Genomic DNA, 20,698 nt, shown 5'->3' on the forward strand with positions numbered 1-20,698 from the left:
TTGCACTTAAATAAAAAGATACACAGTAATGTTAAGGTCTTTCATAACTACATATACCTCCCTCATTTCATATTGTTATGATCAACAATTTTTAAGAGAGCATCAGCTTGATAGAGCATGACATTACTAATGACATTATATAGTAACTTTTTACATTAGCAAAATTACTATTAAAGTAAAACTCAAGAAATATGATCCAGCTAAAGGCAACAAACGATTTCAAAGTTAAAGAAATAGAAATATAGGCTAATGTTACACAGAATTACCACTGATTTTTATTTTGTTATTCTTCTGGGATATTAAATTATTCTCGCTTTCCTACTTCAATTGAAGTAGAATGACTTAAATAATCATTTATCAATATATTTATTTTAGAGTATCATATTTCTGAGAAATAAAAATAAAGAATGGTTTTCAAAACTAGAAGCATGATACGAAACTTTAAAAACACATTGTGGTGTATAAGATTGAAATTCAGGCATTTCCCTGCATCTGTAAAAAACAAAAGTTAGCCCAAGAATTAGCTTATTTTTGTACTTTTTGATGTAAGCTACAATAGTAAATTATATTAACTATATTTTCTGTATGCATTGTAATATAGCTATCTGTAATGTTTCTGGTATTAAATTATTCTTACAGCTCAAAGCAATGAATATATAAAGTCACATGGCAATGGAAGGATAGAGACAGAAAACAAATAGAAATAAAAATAAGAGAAAAGAAAAAGTATGCTTAAATAAAAACAGGAAATATGAAAGGCGGGTGGTGGGGGAGAGATTGCAGAAAACCAGAATAAAAACAATGTCTGTCCAAAAGGTATTTATCTTTTTGTTTGCTACTGTAAATGAGGTTTATAGTTTGTTTATCCCATCTATTAATTTAAGCACCTAAATTTTAAATCCACCTAATTTATTAATTCTTTGTTTACAACAGTATTCACTTCATTCTATTGGGGTTTTCCACAACAGACTCAACAAAGGTAGTGTTAATTTTATTTCCCTATTTTATCTATAAAATATGATACTGGCATTGGAGTTGAGAGAGACAGATTCTATTAAGAAAACATATATCTATTTTCTGTAATGGAAGTTGTTTTAGCATCTCCATAGAAGATCCTATTTCTCTTTTGTTTTATTGCTATGAGAACAAATTACAGATTTTGTAACACTGAACCATCCTTGCATTCCCAGAATTAACTTTTCATCTTGGTCACTGACAATTATTAATGTGGTACTAAATTTATTTCCAAATATTGTATTTGGGCTTTTTTTCACAACAGTCAAAAATAGTATTAATCTATACTTTTAGTTTTATGCTTGCTTATTTTTCTTTCTGCTATCCTTGTTGGGTTATAGTATCAATGGGAGACCAGCTTGAAAGAAAAGAATCTAGAAGGGTTTTTTTCCTCCTATGCTGCTCAATGGTTTAATTATCTTAGAATAATCTGATGTTCACAAGTCTGGTGTATTTGCCAAGTGAAGTCACCTAGGATTTTTACTCTTGTGGAGAGGAGGTTCTTTGATAATCTGCTCTATTTCTTATATGAGCATTACACCACACAGATTTTTCTCTTTTTAGAATGAATTTTGGTAATTTATTTCTCTCAGAAAATAGTTCACTCCATCCAAGTAATTCACGTCATCCAGAGAAATGTAAATGTAAACTTTCAATGAGATCTTACTTTTTACACAGCATATTGATAAAGAAGACCTGATTATATTCTGAATTGGTAAGGATGTATTAAAATAAATATATGCATTCAGTTCTGATAGAAATAAAAATTGGTAAAATGTTTATGTGGACAAATTTGACAATTTGTATAAAAATTTACCATGCTTATGCTCTTTCAGCCAGCAATTCTTATTTCTAGGACTAAATTATAAGCATACACAGATAGAAGGGACTTCCCTGGTGGTCCAGTGGCTAAGACTCCATGCTCCTAATGCAGGGGGCCCAGGTTCAATCCCTGGTCAGGGAACTAGATCCCACATGCTGCAACTAAGAGTTTGCATGCTGCAACTAAAGATCCTGCATGCCACAACTAAGACCTGGAGCAGCCAAATAAATAAATATTAAAAAACAAAAACAAAAAAACCTATTCAGATGTAACCTTCTATGTGACTCCCACATAGGAAAAAAAAAGATATACAGATGGAAAATAACATGCATATTAAGGTAAAGTATCTTTGTAAACCATCTAAATGTTAAACAGTAAGAGATTCATTAAACGAATTATAATACTGGGACTTCCCTGGTGGTGCAGTGGTTAAGAATCCGCCTGCCAATGCAGGCGGCATGGATTCAAGCTCTGGTCCAGGAAAATCCCACATGCCGTGGAGCAACTAAGCCCGTGTGCCATAACTACTGAGCCTGCGCTCTACAGCCTATGAGCCACAACTACTGAGCCCGCATGCCACAACTACTGAAGCCCACGCACCTAGAGCCCATGCTCCACAACAAGAGAAGCCACCACAATGTGAAGCCTGCGCACCGCAACAAAGGGTAGCCCTTGCTCACCACAACTAGAGAAAACCCACACACAGCAACGAAGACCCAATGCAGCCAAAAATAAATAAATAAATTTATTTATTAAAAAAAATTATAATACTATCATAGAATGGACCATTATAGCCATTAAAAAGAATCAGCCATATCTATTTCATACTGGTATGGAACAATCTCCAAGATATACTATTAAGAAAAAAAATGAAAATACAAAACTGTGTATACAGTATAACATATGCAGAAAATACACATTAATAGATACGCACATAGCTGTAAAGAAATAAAATATTTCTTGAAGAACACAAGAAACTTGTTACAGGAATCACATCTAACTATGTAAACTGGGTGAGCAGAATATGGGCACAGGAGGAAAATCTACTTTTCCCTACATACTCTTGACCTTTTAAAATTTTGGACTTTGTGCCTCTTAGTTATTTGTTGCTGCCAAACACAGTGAGTTAAAATAAGAAACATAACTTTATATAGCTTTTTTTATGGGTCAGGAATTTGGGAGTGTTTTAGCAAAGGAGTTGTGTCTCAGGGTATCTCATTAGGTTATGGTGATTGGGGCTGGCTCCTGCACATGGCTAGCATGTTGGTGCTCATTGGTGGTAAAAAACTTTAGTTCGTTGTCATGAGGGCCTCTCCGTAGGATGACTGAGCATCCTCATGACACAGCAGTTGACTTTCTTATTATGGGCATCCAAAAGAAAACAATGTGGAAGCAACAATACCTAGCCTCAGAAACAGCCCATCATCAATGCCACACATCAATGCACATCATCAATGCCACACACAACTCTAACACATTCTATTTGTTAGAAGCAAGTTACTAAGTCTGGGCATATTCAACAACAGGGAAATTAGGCTCTACCTTTTAAATGAAAGAATGTCAAAGAACTTGAGAGAGATACTTTAAAAACCAAAACATGCATATTGCATTTTGGTAAATACAAATAGAGTAACATTAGAAAATTAAATTAAAAGATGCATTTAGTTCTGTGGAAGACAAACTTTTTTTTTTTGGCTGCATCACACGGCTTTGTGGGATCTTAGTTCCGCAACCAGGCATTGAACCCAGGACCTCAGCAGTGAAAGCACCGAGTCCTAACAACTGGACCACCAGGGAATTCCCAACAAACTTTTATCATTAACCAAAAGGATGAGAGAGAGTACTGGGAGATTTAACTTTTATGAAATGACAACACTTACTTCAATCCCTACATTTCTATGTAACATCCCACCCGTAACACTATACTTCTGAGAAGTCACAGTAAGCAGAGCAGCAATTTGATAAATGTATAACTAAAGGACTATTTTGAAAATGGCTCTCAACAGTGCAATATATCAATGAGTACCACCTATTCATATAAATATGTTGTGAAAACACTGAGAAATTAAATCACATAATCTTTAATGATGATGATGATACTGAAGTTTAATAACATCCATGATAACGATTTCATGTGCCAGCACCTTACCTAGTAGTACATACTCTTCCATTTTTTATTTTACATTTCACCCTCACAACCCCAAGTGTACAGTGTGCATTTTACAGTGTACAAATGAGCAAACGGAGGCACAGGAAGCTATAGGAAAACTGCCCAACGTCATCTACAACGAGAAGTTTGTCATGTATTCTAAATATATGGTTCCCAGAACTAAGCACCACATTCAAGAAATATACTGTTCTTTGCCCATTTTCCTTCATTTGGAATAATCTTTTTACATTATTTTCCCTAAGACTGTGGTTTGGTGGCTCTGTAAAACTACATGACACAAACTGAATTTACTTAAAAAAAACAAAGGAAACTGTTTTCTCCCCAAGTTCTCTAATTGTAGAACTATGTAAACACACACTGACTCACATACAACTGGAAAATAAAAAAGAGGTTACTGTCATTTTTTCTTTCTTTACATTTCAATTTTCTAAAATGTGTTCTAAGTTTAACAATTAAAACGATTTAAAAAATGTTAAGAAACCCTACAAATAAGGGGGTATAAGGGGGAAGTATCAACCTGCCACAACTTCCTACATGAAAGGTTTGATTACACATAGAAGAGCCCAAAGGCTGAGCTTGCTACTTCCACCTACTATACAGTCACTCCAAAAGTACAAGCCCTATCAAGTCAGCTTTGTACATGTCCCCAGCAATGTACATTACTTGTAGTCTCTGATGCTATAAAATTAACCTTCATCCCACAGGGGCCTAAAGGAGATGATTAAGAATTGATAGTCCCTGCTTTAAAAAAAATGCAACACTGACTACGTTATTACTGACTACAATCTTTCACATTTAGTATAATTTTCCTCAGGGTAGGATTAAATCTATAAGTTTGGGGAAGGGAAAATGACCTACTCTAAATAATTTAAAGTACTGCTCTATATACTTAGACTTTCACTATTTCAGACAAATGACACATTTATATGAATGCTTCACAGAGATATTACTTTTTAGTTCTCCAGTATTTTTAGATAAATCACATGGTTCAAATATTACTTTCCTATGTGAGTTGTATTAGTCTACCTGATGAACATTTCATTCAATTTTTAATACAAGAGAAGGTGACGGGAATTCCCTGGTGGCGCAGTGGTTAAGCATCCGCCTGCTAATGCAGAGGACACAGGTTCGAGCCCTGATCAGGGAAGATCCCACATGCTGTGGAGCAACTAAGCCCGTGTGCCACAACTACTGAGGCTGCGCTCTAGAACCCCCAAGCCACAAGTACTCAGCCCGTGTGCCACAACTACTGAAGCCCGTGCGCCTAGAGCCCATGCTCCAAAACGAAAAGCCACTGCAATGAGAAACCTGCGCGCCACAACTAGAGAAAGCCTGTGCAAAGCAACAAAGACCCAACGCAGCCAAAAATAAATTTATTTTAAAAAAAAGAGAGAGAAGGTGACAACTGTTACATAAAGCACAAATCCCTAGTGGTCCATAAATATGAATAATTACTATTCTGAACATAACTGAAAGTAATCTGATCTATCTAATGAAACATATTATTTAATTATTATATTTGCATAAATTGTATGCTATCTTCATAAAGGACTATAACTGGTATTGCTTTCATAAAATCAAACCTCTCCCTTCGCCCAAGGGCCCCCTTCCCGATCAGACAGCGGGCAAGATGTCTGGGTGTGCACCGTCCTCAAACCCACAAGCAAGCAGATCCTCTGCGCCTCTCAGGACTCCGGTCCACGCCATGGTGGATTCCGAGCGCCTCTCGGCCCCGGCTGCTGGGCCGCCTGCTCCAACTTCTCACGCCCCCGACAGGGAATTCTCCTGTTTGCTGATATTATATTGTGCCTGGTGATTCTGATCTGCTTCGGTGCCTCGACATCAGGATACTCCTCCTTGTCGGTGACAGAGATGGTCTTTGCTGCTCTCCTTGTCATCTACATGTGTGACCTGCACACCAAGATACAGATCATCAACTGGCCTTGGAGTGATTTCTTCTGAACCCTCGTAGCGGTCATCCTCTATCTGATCACCTCCATTGTTGTGCTTGGTGAGAGAGGAAACCACTCCAAAATCGTTGCAGGGGTACTGGGCCTAATTCCTACATTACTCTTTGGCTATGATGCCTACATTACCTTCCCCTTGCGGCAGCAAAGACATACAGCAGCCCCTACTGACCCTGCAGATGGCCCAATGTAGGTGAACTCCCTTCATTTCTCTCAGCAACCTGCAAATAACACCGCCATCGAAATAATTCCTCCCAGCCCACAACTGAGGTAAAAGTGCCTTTATCGAGAAAATTTGTCTTCCAGCCTGCCAATCAACTCCTCTGGGTATGGCCACCTTTATGGGTGTGCCTAGGTTCCCCTTCCTTCTGCAGCATCCAAACGGAGACACCAGTTCTGCCTGGACAATACCCACACCTAAGCGACAAAATGACGGAAGAGGGTGCCTCAGATTTCAAGACTCCAGGCCCCAGGTTGTAACCCATTCCAAACAACCTCCTCAGTGTCCATGTGTGGGGGGGGGAGGGGGGAAGGGGGCTCTGTGGAGGAATAAATAAATAATAACCAGATTATTAGGGGGAAAAAAATCAAACCTCTCTAAGTTTCTTATTCTGCCAGATCTCAAATTTTTAAATCCTCAAAATTTTCAGTTTTCTGTTACATGTTGTTAAATCACTTCTAAATACACAAACAGTAAACGGCAAAGTTCTTCAATTTAACTAGACAACCACATGCAATCAACCTGCTACGCCTACCAAGAACAGAGCTTCTCAATGGTCAGCTAACTTCCACCCATCCATCCAATCTTCTTCTCCCTTATTTGAAAAGCTCACTGCATAGCCGTTAATTTTCATGTAGAGACTTTGTGAAAGAAGGAAATTATAGCTGTCATGATGGGATGGACCACAATTACTACCAAGTAAGGTCTATGAAAATGAGGCCAAGCATTGTATCACTGCATACTGGATTCTAAACGCTTTACATGGGAGGGATCCAGGTAGGACAGTAGAATGAGATAAGGTTCCTTAGGTCAATTCTTCATTTTACCTCACAAACTCTGTGTATACATGCATACATATCTATCTTTAGGGCCAAACATACACATAGTTTAATTTCAAAAAGAGAAAATATACCTCATCCTATTTACCTTGCACTTATTTCAAATTTCATTAACAGAAGATCAGGCCTTTCATTTCCTAATAATACAAATATTAAACAGGTATATACTTAAATAACTTTATAAATCAATGTGAATACATGCTCCTGAAAATGCCAAAGATGGAATAAGAATATTGACTGGTGCAGAAATAAACTTAGAAAATAGGAAGTTACTGGCTCTTAATGGATGGCAACAATGCCTCTGAGGGGGAAAACAAAAGACAAGAAGTGGGGAATGGGGGTTCTCAGTATTTGGTCACCTATAAGCAGCAATGTACAGGATAGAGTAACAGGATAGTACCTAGGAAGCCAGCTTTTGGCTCACTTTCTTACAGTTAAAGATGACTAGCAGGCAAATTAGTAGAACCTGGAAAGTAATATCACAGATTCTCAACTTGACAATTCATTATTATAGATTCCAGAAGTTGATAGTGAACTACAATATGCAGACTATATCTATGAAGAATGAAGAGCAATTTCATAAGATTTAAGACAGATGCCTGATTCATTTACAAATTCAAAATTTTTATCAATAAGCTGCTATATTCAAGAGCCTATTCATAAAGTCCTGCTACAATAAAAACTGTCTGAAACATTTTCTTTTACATAATTTGAATTTCTTCCAGTGGAATCAAGAACATTTTGCAATAATACTCAACTTAAAATTTTTTAAAAAAAACATTATTTTCCTATATGCTTTGTCTTGGATATTATCAACTAAATTCAGGGCTTAATGGGGAACCTTAAATGATTATCAAATGCTTTAAAATTCCTTATTTATATAGCTCAAAATGTATTGTTAAGCAAAATTCAAACCTTTGATTTAAGCTTCAGAAGTTAGCTAAATTGTTCATTGTTCCAAGTAACAATCACAATGTTATTTTATTCAGTATGGTGAATATCTTATGAGAGCATGTATTGAAAAGAATGTAAACATCTTGAATACCAACTTATAAAAGGGTATTCATTAGGGTCCCACATTTTACTTTATCATATCTATTATTTATGTGACAAATCACCACTGTATTACATTACACGTGTGAGTCCTTCAAATCAGAGACAGTTATATAACTAACTGTATATGTAAGCACAGATTTTTAGGACACTATTGAAATGACTGCTTTTACAGAATAAATATAAACTTTTACAACTCCATGAAATAACACACCAAAAATCAAACCCAACTAAAATAATAGTTTAACAGCACAGCTAAGCTTTTTTGATCATTAACTATGTGCCATGAACCTTCCTAGGTAATTTATGTGTATTATCACATTTAATTCTCTTAATAAACTACAAGGTTATAGTGTTTTATCATCTTTTTACTTGTGAAGAAACTACTGCTCAAAGAGTTGACGGCCACTCAGAGAAGAACCAGGTCTAGAATCCAGATCTTTGCCTCCAATGGTAATACTCTTCATTATAAACTTTGTTTATATCGCTGTCAAAATATACCAACGCATGACATTAAAAGAAAAAATTCAATAATTAGATTAAAATAAATACCTATGCTTGTACAGAAATTATGCTTTTGCCCTGTCAAAAAACTAAATAAAATTAATACAAACCAGAGAATCGAGCAGTAAAGAAAAATACAACTTTCTCATATAGGGTTGTATCTATTAATCACTTCAATCACTCAAAATATGTTCACTGAAAGTCTTCCAAGTCACAGAGATTATTGGAGATGTTGAGGACACACAGCAGGGAACAAAACAAAGTGCCTGCCCTCATGATGCTTATATTTTAATGAATACAAAACTAATAAAAGGAAAAATATTAAAATAATAAATTATAGCAATAGGCTAAAAAGGGAAAACAATTATGTTACCAACTCAACAACTATTCTTAATAAAATCTGTGAATATACAAGGATTAGAATTATTCTTCCCTATCATGAAGCATATACCTTTGAGCTATTTCATGAGTTTGTAAATTGTATATTACTTATAGCAATAATTACTGCCTATAAAAAAAAATCAGAAAATAAAATCTGCCCTGTAGAGACACAAATGAAATCCACCACCCCACCAAAGTCAGTTTTGTAATATTTGTAAATTGATTTCATGGACCACACATACCTCCAGTCTTTGAATTCCCCTTTAAATAAATTGCAATATCTTACCTGTACACTAATTAGAGTTAAATAAAATTGTTGACGTGTTCATTGCATATTTGAGAGTCCCATTTTCCCTTTTAAGAATATTAGCCTATAAAAGTACTATCATTATTCCCATTTTACAGAAGAGGAAACTGAAACGTGAAAAGGTTAGGTGATTTGGGACTGCCCTGGTAGTGCAGTGGTTAAGAATCCGTCTGCCAATTCAGGGGACAGGGGTTTGACCCCTGGTCCGGGAAGATCCCACATGTCGCAGAGCAACTAACCTGTGCGCCACAACTGCTGAGGCTGTGTGCCGCAACTACTGAGCACATGCACCACAACTACCGAAGCCCGCACGCTCTAGGGCCCACGTGCCGCAACTACTGAGCCCGCATGCTGCAACTACTGAAGCCCACGTGCCTAGAGCCTGTGCTCTGCAACAGGAGAAGCCACTGCAATGAGAAGCACACCACAACGAAGAGTAGCCCTGGCTCGTCGCAACTAGAGAAAGCCTGAGCTTAGCAACGTAGACCCAACGTAGCCAAAAATAAATTTTAAAAAACAAATAAATAAAACAAATAAAATATAAATAATAAATAAATAAAACATATTATATTAAAAAAAAAGGTTAGGTGACTTGCCCAAGTTTGTACTTGCCCAGCTTTGCTTATTGCACAGCACATTCCCTAAGCCACTACGCTGTGCTAAGCTAAAATTTATACTATTTTGTTTTTTACTTTCTCAAGTATCTTGTTGCCAAAAGTACCAAAGAAAACAGAAATACTCTAGAAAAGCTTGTCTTTAAAAACATGGCAGTTGACAGTACCACTATTTAATTTAAATGGCAAACACCATATTCATTGCCCAACCAACCAAACAAATGAGACATTTTTCTCTCCCAGAAAAGATGTGACTTTATTTTTCAGTTCAAATAAATATATTAATTAACAAGACATTTATTTTTAAAAGTTCCTGAAACCTAATTACAAAATAGAATGAAAAGGAATGGAATCAAGGCAAGAATTTTATCCCCTGAATGAAAGGAGATCCTGCAACTTGTGGTTTTCCTTACTGAAGCACTTGTTGCTTTGCTCTTAGGCAGGAGAGATACAATCTCAAACTGTACCCATGTTTAATGTCATACTGCAAGACAATGTACCACATTAAGGTTCATAAGTGTAAAAGGTATGCTTTCTTTCATAAAGTGGATAGTTTATGATGTGTAGGTGTAGATTTATACTAAACAACCTCAGAGCACACCTTAACTACTGAGACAAAACTAAAAGCATGTTTTACTAACAGTGGCAAAAGAATCCCTTAACACAAGACATAAAATAAGGCTTAAAGGACAGAAAGCAGAAAGAAAAGATGACGGAAAGAGAAAAGAGGAGGGGGAGATAGAAAGGAAGAGAGAAAATATAGGTTTTGCTTTACATTGAATCTGATTTAACATAGAAGGATGTCACAAACACATTAAAAATATCCTTCAGGAAAACAAAACACTACTTTCTTCACCTTAGTTTAGCTACTAAAATCTCTCACAGTCTTATTCAACAAAGAAAAAGATTACCAAAGAAGGGAGGTGTTAATTCATACTTAAATTTTTCAATTGCAAGGAGAAATTCACAATTTTAATAGTCAATTTTACTTTGTAAGACCTAAGTTATTTAAAATTATTCATTAATCTTAAAATTGGCACTAAAAGGAACCTCCTTTTTAGTGACATAAAGGTTTGACAAGACTCTGTGTTGTATCACCCACCGTCTGCCACATCCTGCTCTGATATTTATAAATGTAGTTGTGCTATTGACAGTTCTGCAACTGCTCCAGGTGTAAGGCATTAGAAGGGAGAATTCTCTTTGATCACTCCAATGTCGTTTCTTCTCTTTAGATCTAAGCAGTCTGCACTGTTCCCAGATTCCGAGATATATCTACTAAAATGCCTTTTAATCTCTATATAGTTTTTTCAGGTGAAACAGGTCATAAAAAGAGATAATCAGAATAATATTTATTCATACAGGAAAGCCACATAGATTAACTATTTTTTTTTAAAAAAAAGGTCTACAAAAGAAAATATGAGGCTCTCAATTTTAATTTCTAAATACTATGACTTAATTGGAAATGCTACATGGTTCTTAAAATATCAACTTTACAATTCTGCGTTGAACATGTTTCTATTCATTCAAACATAATTGTATAAACTTTATAAAAAATGTTTTTAGGTATTCAATATACAAAGAGTTTGGGAAAACTTTAAAACACAATTCTGAAAACTGATTCATTACTTGATGTTTGTAGGAAAAAAACAATTAAAGCACCTCTCCCCCCTCCATACACCCCAGCAGCTATCCTGTATAAAACATAAAAATACTGGCACAAGACAGTTTTCTCAAAATTCCATTAAAAACAAAACAAAAGCTTGCTTAAAATTTCACTAGAAGTTAAACATAGAGGCTTATCTAACTGTGAGAAGGGTGACAAAAAGAAAGATTGAAAAGTCAATAATGAGAGAACCAGTGAGGAATTAGAAGTAAGGATATAAGAATTCAAGTGACCAAGAGAAACGTTTAATACTTATGTGAAGAAAAGAATCAAATCTATTACTGATGGATTTATATAAATGATTAAGGAAGAAAATTTGTAATTAGGAACATATTTTACTTCCTGAAGAAAAATGGAGGAGAGAGGGCTATTTGGCAAGGAACATATACACATTTAGTAGTTTTTAATAAATGATTTCAATTACAGCAAAGAATGAATACTATTTTATCCCTAAGATCTTTGCTTTAAATGAGAAAAATATACTTTATTTAGAAAAAAATGGCAGTTACTAAAGTAATAAGAAAATGTTTACTTTTTATTATTGAATAGCAAATCATAAAAATCCATATAGCCTCAACACTTTGGGGGAGGAGAGGAAGAAGAAATAATTGATTCCAACGATGATCTACTTATACTTCAGGTAACAAAGACTGAGAAGGCACTTAAAATATTTGATTAGCTGCCCAGAACATATGCAAAAATGACTAATTTTTAACAGGTAGAGAACATTAGAAAGATCAGTAAATCAATTTGAAGGAAACTTAATAGTGAACTTATATAACTTAAAACAATATAGGAATACCACAGGTAGCTGGTCATGAGGCTTCTGAAAAATACGAGTCAGAAGAAAGCAGTATTGTATATATGTGCCACATCTTCTTTACCCATTCATCTGTTGATGGACACTTAGGTTGCTTCCATGTCCTGGCTATTGTAAACAGAGCTGCAATGAACATTTTGGTACATGACTCTTTACGAATTATGGTTTTCTCAGGGTATACGCCCAGTAGTGGGATTGCTGGGTTGTATGGTAGTTCTATTTTTAGTTTTTTAAGGAACCTTCACACTGTTCTCCATAGTGGCTGAACAGAGTGAAGTAAGTCAGAAAGAGAAAAACAAATACTGTATGCTAACACATATATATGGAATCTAAAAATAAAAAAGGTCATGAAGAACCTAGGGGCAAAATGGGAATAAAGACACAGACCTACTGGAGAATGGACTTGAGGATATGGGGAGGGGGAAGGGTAGGCTGTGACAAAGTGAGAGAGTGGCATGGACATATATACACTACCAAACGTAAAATAGCTAGCTAGTGGGAAGCAGCTGCATAGCACAGGGAGATCAGCTCGGTGCTTTGTGACCACTTAGAGGGGTGGGATAGGGAGGGTGGGAGGGAGGGAGACACAAGAGGGAAGAGATATGGGGACATATGTGTATGTATAGCTGATTCACTTTGTTATAAAGCAGAAACTAACACACCATTGTAAAGCAATTATACTCCAATAAAGACATTAAAAAGAAACTTGATGTGCCTTTAAAATGGCCAAGTAGTGCCTGAAGAAGAAAATTAATGAAGAATTCTAAGGCAAAAAAAAAAAAAGCCAGTATTACCACACTTTTGGTCTGCAACTCCTCTTTTATTCCTAGAGGATTTAAAAGGTAAAATGAATTATACAATAATTATAAATCTGTGTTAACGAGCACACAATGTATAAAGATGTAATCAGGAACAACAACAATATAAAGGTGGAGGATGGAGATATAAAGGGGCACAGTGTTTATGCCACTGAAACTCAGTTGGTACTATTCAAACTAGGTTGTTATAAATTTAGAATGTTAATTGTAATCCCCAAATTAACCAAGAAAATAACTAAAACACATACAAAAAAGTAAATAAGATGGGAATCAAAATGGTATACTACCAAAAATTTAAAAATATAAACAAATGAGTACTTGTCATGGACTAACTGTGTCCTCCCAAAACTCATATGTTGAAGCCCTAACCTCCAAGATTTCAGAATGCAACTATATTTGGAGATTGGGGCTTTAAAGGAGTCATTAAGTTAAAATGAGGCATTTATGTTAGGCCCTAATCCAATCTAACTGGTGTCTTTATAAGAATTAATAGGAATATACACAGAGACACGAAGTGTATGCACAGAAGAACAAATATTTGAAGAAGCAGCAAGAGAAGAAGGGACCTTGAAGAAACCATAGTAGCCAACACCTTGATCTTAGACTTCTAAGCTTCCTTGATCTGTGAGAAAATTAGTTTCTCTTGTTTAAGCCACCCAGTCCATGGTTATTATTTCAGTACTTAACTGAAATTATATACTATTCTGTATTATTTCCTTTTCTGTTACATAAGTGCTATTATTTAAATGAAACAATATGAATAATTAACAAGTGGCAATTAGTAATAATTAAAAGAAGGACTAACTAAACAGTGTATGTATGGGAAAACATAACAATCATTTCTTTTGTTTAAATAAATATAGCAACTTATTTTAACTTTTTAAAACTCTTTTTACGTATTTAAATTTCTACAGGCCATATTGTATGTTCTTAACGTACATAAATATAAGATTTTTAAAAAGAAGAGTAAGTACAGTTGGATTAAACAGATGTTACCAAAATTTAGAAAAAAATAACAATGACGTGTTCCTTTTTGTCCCATGAAATAAAAGAATATTTTAACTCTGTGTGTTTCCTTTCCAATAATACTTCTTTGAACTGATTAAAACCATAGGATACCTTCTTTAATGTGTGGTAAAACTGAATATAGTTAAAAGTAAATTTCACTTTGACTTATGGTTCTGCTGTTATCTCCACATTCTTGGTGTCAGTCCAACATGATGACATCAAGCTAAACATTCTTTCAACAAAAGCATTTGAGCATGGAATACTTAGGATTTTATTTACTAGCAATAGCAGCCATTTAGATATACAAGAATTAGTTTCTAGCTCTACAAAATATTCATCTACCTTGAATCTATCTAAATTCTTGTTCTGGTATTCCAACTGCTTATTCAATCATGTCCTTTGCATTTACAGATTCATTACATATACTATCCATGCCTAAAATGAACATTATTTCAAAATACTCCAAACCACAATGGTGATTGCAATTTCTGTTATCAAAGTTGGAGTCCAAGTAACTTACAGTTTTAGTAAAGACATTGAGAAAGCCCTATTTAAGTTGGCTGCCCTTCTATAGTAAACTTTCCCCCCTCTTGAGATATAAAGCAGTCATATTACACAAAAATGAATCATTTGTTTGTTGTATGAGTTTTTCCTAGCCTCCTTATGGCCTCTTCAAATATCATCAAACACTTTTGGAGAAATGGCATATAAATTTTTGTTTTACTGTAATCTTTCTCTGCATTCTCATCTTCAATGTATTGCCACATTAGATAACGACATTCTTCTTGTCTCACATTCTAAAAATATTATACTGCAGGACATATTTTCTAGGTCCAGCAACAATTATAGCCATCTTTTAGGCACATGTCCAAGGAGGCTATCTCCTTCCATTTTTTTTAAGTCAAAAATCACATTAAGTGCATCTGTACTTTTTTAAAAAACTGAAAAGTGACCAAAAATGTTCACTATGAAAGCATCAATATCATAGGTAAGCATATCACATCCCTTTTTTTTAGCAGTGTTGTATACAAGGTGTACAGGATATTTAGAAGATAAAATATTTTCATTAATAAGTTTATACTGAATAGAATTTGTCAAAATTTAAATTTGCACTGTCTGTCAAATATGTAGATGAGAAAAGTCTAGAAATTATATTTGGACATGATATCAACAATACTGCTTTATGTTGCTTGTGGTTTCATTAAAATCTTCAAAAACATGTTTTAACAAATTAAATTATCTAAGAGCTAATGGGAACATTTTCTTGTTGACATGATTTGTCACATCACTTGATATATCAAAGTATGATTATTGGTAAGATCTGACAGAATGAGCTCTACATTGTCAATGTTAACCTTTACTCTTCATATGACTTCCAGTTCTTCTTTTATAGAGGTGATGATTTTTGCCAAGTAACATTCTCTTTCAATGTTTCAGCATATTTTTCCATAGCTACCATAAGAGTTATTGTTGTTAAACTACCGAACAAGGAAAAATCGATCTAAACCTGGTGTGATATGGGGAAATTATCTTAAAGCCCTGGTAGACTCCAAGTAAGCAAACTATCCCAGAGGACACAGAACGGAAAGGGCCTACCAACCAAATTAAGATGCTTAACACAGATGTATCCATTTAAAACACACAAGAAGCAAGGGAGAGAGTTGGAGTAAGTTAACACACAGGGTGCAAACAAGTATAAGGACCACACTGCCTGAATGTTCAAGCATCATCTGCTTTTCACCTCATCTGCCTTCCCTGATGATGATGGTATCATTATGAGAACAGGGCCACAGTTTGAGCAAGGGGGCCTACAGACAGGAGTCCCTGGGAGATACTAAAAATCAGGAACACTTTGGAAAAGAGCCTGAACAGTCATGGCTTTATTTGCTTTTCCTGGGTTATATGAATGTGGGGGTTAGAATGATAACATAGTAAGTTTCACTAATGAGTGATCTTTGGAGAAGTGAGCCTAGTGGTATATGATCATAATATGGTCTTTCCATCTCTTTCTGTGTATCAGTAATACTCTTGTTTGTTACAACACAGGTTTTCTTTATTCTGTCTTTAGCAGTCTTACAGGTAACAAACTTACTTGCTATTTATATTTAACAAATTGTATCAACTTTGCCTGTTTCCCAAGCTACTTGTTTATTTACTATCTATACTTAAAATATCCTATGAGTTTTGCCTCAGTCTTAAAACCTACCAGGTTACTATCTATGAATTTCATCTACCTTGTTATTATTCTTGTCTTTACAGAAGAACTGAACTATTTTCAAAATACCTGTAACAAAAAACACGTATTACAGGTGGCATATGCTAACGAAAAACATATAGAATTAAATGGTTTATGGGGACTTCCCTGGCGGTCCAACAGTTAAGAGTTTGCCTTCCAATGCAGGGGGTGCAGGTTCAATCCATGGTCTGGGAGCTAGGATCCCACATGCCTTGCACCCAATAAACCAAAACATAAAACAGAAGCAATATTGTAACAAATTCAGTAACAACTTTAAAAATGGTCCACATCAAAAAATTTTAAAAATCGTAAAAAAAATGGTTTATGAATACTTTGATGATGACTGAATTCTTACTCTTATTCTTGGCCCTAATTTTAGATCTACAGTTCACAGCACCTAGCATTCAGTTAGTGTAGCCACACTGAACTGGTATTTGTTGTGCAGTATTTGCTTTTTCAGTAACCTAGAGTGATAGAGAAAATGGAAGACTGTAATCCAGTTGTTCTCAGAGGTGAAGGAGAACATAAATGAATAAGAAAAGAAGACAAAACCCCAAAATCAACCAATCAAGTGCATTAACAGAAAACAAAAACCAGAACCTTCCCGGATGGGCTGTCCCTGGATAGACTTCTTAAACAGCGTAAAGCTCAACCTCGTTCATTCACCACAATAGATTCAAGCAAGATTATATCAAGATTGTTCACTTAAGGCTCTAAATATTTTATCACATTTTACTTAAAATTTAGATGACATAGCTTATGTTACCAGCTACTACCTAGCACAATGACTAGCACATAGCAGATGCCCAACAAATATCTGCTTTATGTACAAAGGAATCAGTTCTTCCTATTAATGACTGCCAAGGAAAATCTGAAGAATTCTCCTTCTAAAGAAAAGTACTTCTAAAGGAATGTTTTTCAAAACTCTGTGGTTACCCGAGTCATAAATTATAACTGGGCAATTATGTAGTTGAATCATCAATCAGATGTAAAAGAAAAGCCCTCTCAAAATAGTAGGGGAACTAAAAACCCAAACAAGATGTTCAACTGAAGACTAGATTGAAATAAGTATTTTTATGTGAATAAGAGCCAAAAAACTGGTTGTTCTGTCCATGAATGGGTAAATTTACATTCTGTTAAGATGAAGAAAATTCAGAAAAATGGGGGGGAAAATAGCCCTTTCCAAACTTTCCAAACTTTCTTTTGAAAAGTAGGATAGGGACTTCCCTGGTGGTGCAGTGGTTAAGAGTTTGCCTGCCAATGCAGGGGACACGAGTTCGAGCCCTGGTCGGGGAAGATCCCACATGCCAAGGAGCAACTAAGCCCGTGCGCCACAACTGCTGAGCCGGCACTCTAGAGCCCGCAAGCCACAATTGCTGAGCCCACATGCCACAACTACTGAAGCCCGTATGCCTAGACCCCGTGCTCTGCAACAAGAGAAGCCACTGCAATGAGAAGCCTGCACACTGCAATGAAGAGTAGCCCCCGCTCACCGCAACTAGAGAAAGCCCGTGCACTGCCACTGGAGAAAGCCTGTGCGCAGCAACAAAGACCAACACCGTCAAAAAAAATTAATAAATAAATTAATTAATTAAAACAAAAAGAAGCATAATTTTTTAAAACATTCATTATCTCATAAATCCTTACAACTTCCACCTGCAATAAGCATTAACCTCCATTTACAGGTGAAAGGCCCATAAAAGTTGCTCATGCTTTCGTAGCCAATAAAGTGACAAAGCTTGAACTCAAACCCAGTTCTAATGGACTCCCATGGCCCCAAGAGCAAGCCCATGCTTTTGACTTGTTATGTCGCCTCACTGATTATTGAATAAACAAATGAAATTTGTAACTTGAATCAAGTTGATATCACTCCCCTTTGAAGCATTCCTAGAATCTATTTTCGATTTATTTTTTAAATGTAGTAAAACAGGTATATACAAAATTTACCTTTTTAATCATTTTAAAGCATACAGTACATTTGCATTGTTGTACAACGATCACCACTATTTATCTCTACAACTCTTTTCATCTTGTAAAACTGAAACGCTATTCCCATTAAGCAGTAACTCTTCATTTCCCCCTCCCACAACTCCTGGCAACCACCATTCTACTTCCCATCTCTATGAATTTGACTAACCTAGGTACCTCATATAACTGGAATCATCATCATTAGTCCTTCTGTGACTGGGTTATTTCACTTAGTATATATGCTCAAGATTCACCCATATTGTAGTATGTGGTAGAATTTCCTTATTTTTTAAGGTTGAAAAATATACCATTGTGTGCATATATCACATTTTGTTTATCCATTCATTCACTGAAGGACATTTGGGTTGCTTCCACATTTTAGCTATTGTGAATATAATGCTGCTATGAACATGGGTTTACATGTATGTCTTCCACACCCTGCTTTCAATTCTTTTGGGTATATAACTTGTCTTAGTCCGCCCAGGCTGCCATAACAAAATATTATAGACTGCATGGCTTGAACAACAAAAAAAATTTTTTTGGAGGCTGGAAAATCCAAGACTAAGATACAGTTGATTTGGTTCCTGGAGAACCGAACGCTCCCCCTACTACCCCACCTCCACATGAAGACATAGTGAGAAGGCAGCCATCTACAAGCCAGGAAGGAGGCCTCGCGAGAAACCAAACCTGACAGCACCTTCTTCTTAGATGGCATCAGCCTCCAAAACTGTAATAAAATAAATTTCTGTTGTTGAAGCTAACCAGTCAGTGGTATTTTGTTACGGCAGCCTGAGAAAACTAATACAGAAGTAAACTGTCTTCTTTCCATTAACCTGAGCTCACAAAGTGACCACCGGAATGTTAAACAAACAAACAAACAAAATCAGCTGACAAATACAAAGACCTCATCTCCTCAGGCCACTACACACAATATTTTACAACCTACAATATTTTAATACTATGATTAAATTTGAGCTTTGGAAGTATGCAGGATAATTATACAGTGTAAGTCTAAATCTAATAAAAGTTAGTTTAAAAAACCAGAAATTGTTCAACCTTTGTTTGTCAATTTTCCACTTCTCTGGCCCATAATTACAATTCAAAGGGAAAGCATTAATCAATAAAAAAATCAAAATGACCTGAGTCCATCAGAGTTGACCTTTGACTGCAGTTAGTGGGATTTTGAGCTAGTTTACAAATCGTAGAGGCAAGAACCAGAAGTTTGTAAAGCTTTTTCATGTCCTTCATAATTGGAACTTTAAATAGAACACTAACGCTCCCACTTAAAATTAGGTCACGCTGGTAACTTGTAGAGTATACGTCAAAATGAGTTTATCCAATTACCCTCTGGAAGACGTATATAGATATAGACACAGATACATAAATTTATACATACATACATACAACTATGTAGATATATAGGTATATATGTATTTATATATACAACAAGAAAACTTATAGTATCTTGTTGTAAGAATTCCATTCTAAGTATTATATGAAATGCAGAAGCCATAAAGTTTAACTATATTTAAAAAAACTAAGAACTTTGGAAAAGTAAAAGACATGATAAGCAGAGTTAAAGTACAAATGACAAATAAGGAATATTTCGAATTTATAGAATAAAAAAGAATACTATCTATAAAATATGCAGAATTTCTACAAATCAATAACATGAAATATAAAATAATAATCAAAGGATTCCACAGGAAATTAAGAAGAAATGAATAATAAACATTCAAAACCAACAGAAATATTCTATAGCAACAAATATAGATTGGAATTATTATGCACAATGACCAAAAGTCTAGAATCATTCTGAATCCATTTCTTTATCATCTTTAAAATAATTAACCAACCTGGGCCACTTTAATTGAATTCTGGGTAGAGCCACCAGCATGATATTCAACTTTGAATTTTTTTACAAGTTCATCAAACCTAAAAGGAAATCACAGTAGAAAAAAGTAAGTTAGCATTTGTCAGTTGTCACAATGCAAGTTTTTCTGATTAGAAGTTCGTTAAATCACATTTAGTGAAACTTTTTGAACTACATAATTATGTTGAATAAATGAATTAAAATGTTGTATAAAAAACAACTTTGCTAAATTTCCATACTTAAGAAATTTTTTCCACAAGTGTACAACTATAAGAATTTAAAATATATAGGCTGACCATAATTAGCCATTAAACTAAACAGAAGATAAAAATAACTTTATAAATTATTATTTATAAGCAATGCATATCTTCCTATATTAAGTACTGAACTCTAAAATCCTTACAAATGTATATTCTAATA

At 35.0% G+C, this 20,698-nt stretch overlaps 1 protein-coding gene and 1 pseudogene across 4 annotated transcripts in view; one reads left to right on the plus strand and one right to left on the minus strand.

Annotated features, from left to right (window-relative positions):
• ADK (adenosine kinase) overlaps positions 1-20,698 on the minus strand; it is a 486,162-nt gene that overhangs the window by 287,547 nt on the left and 177,917 nt on the right. For all 4 annotated transcript variants that reach the window (XM_030862678.2, XM_030862682.3, XM_060286438.2 and 1 more), the window contains one exon: positions 20,262-20,340. In XM_030862678.2, the coding sequence (XP_030718538.1) occupies positions 20,262-20,340 (79 nt within the window). The remainder of the gene's footprint in view (positions 1-20,261; positions 20,341-20,698) is intronic.
• LOC115856400 (proteolipid protein 2 pseudogene) lies at positions 5,713-6,167 on the plus strand (annotated as a pseudogene).

This window comes from Globicephala melas, chromosome 16, assembly GCF_963455315.2.
Source record: "Globicephala melas chromosome 16, mGloMel1.2, whole genome shotgun sequence".
NCBI classification, from domain to species: domain Eukaryota; kingdom Metazoa; phylum Chordata; class Mammalia; order Artiodactyla; family Delphinidae; genus Globicephala; species Globicephala melas.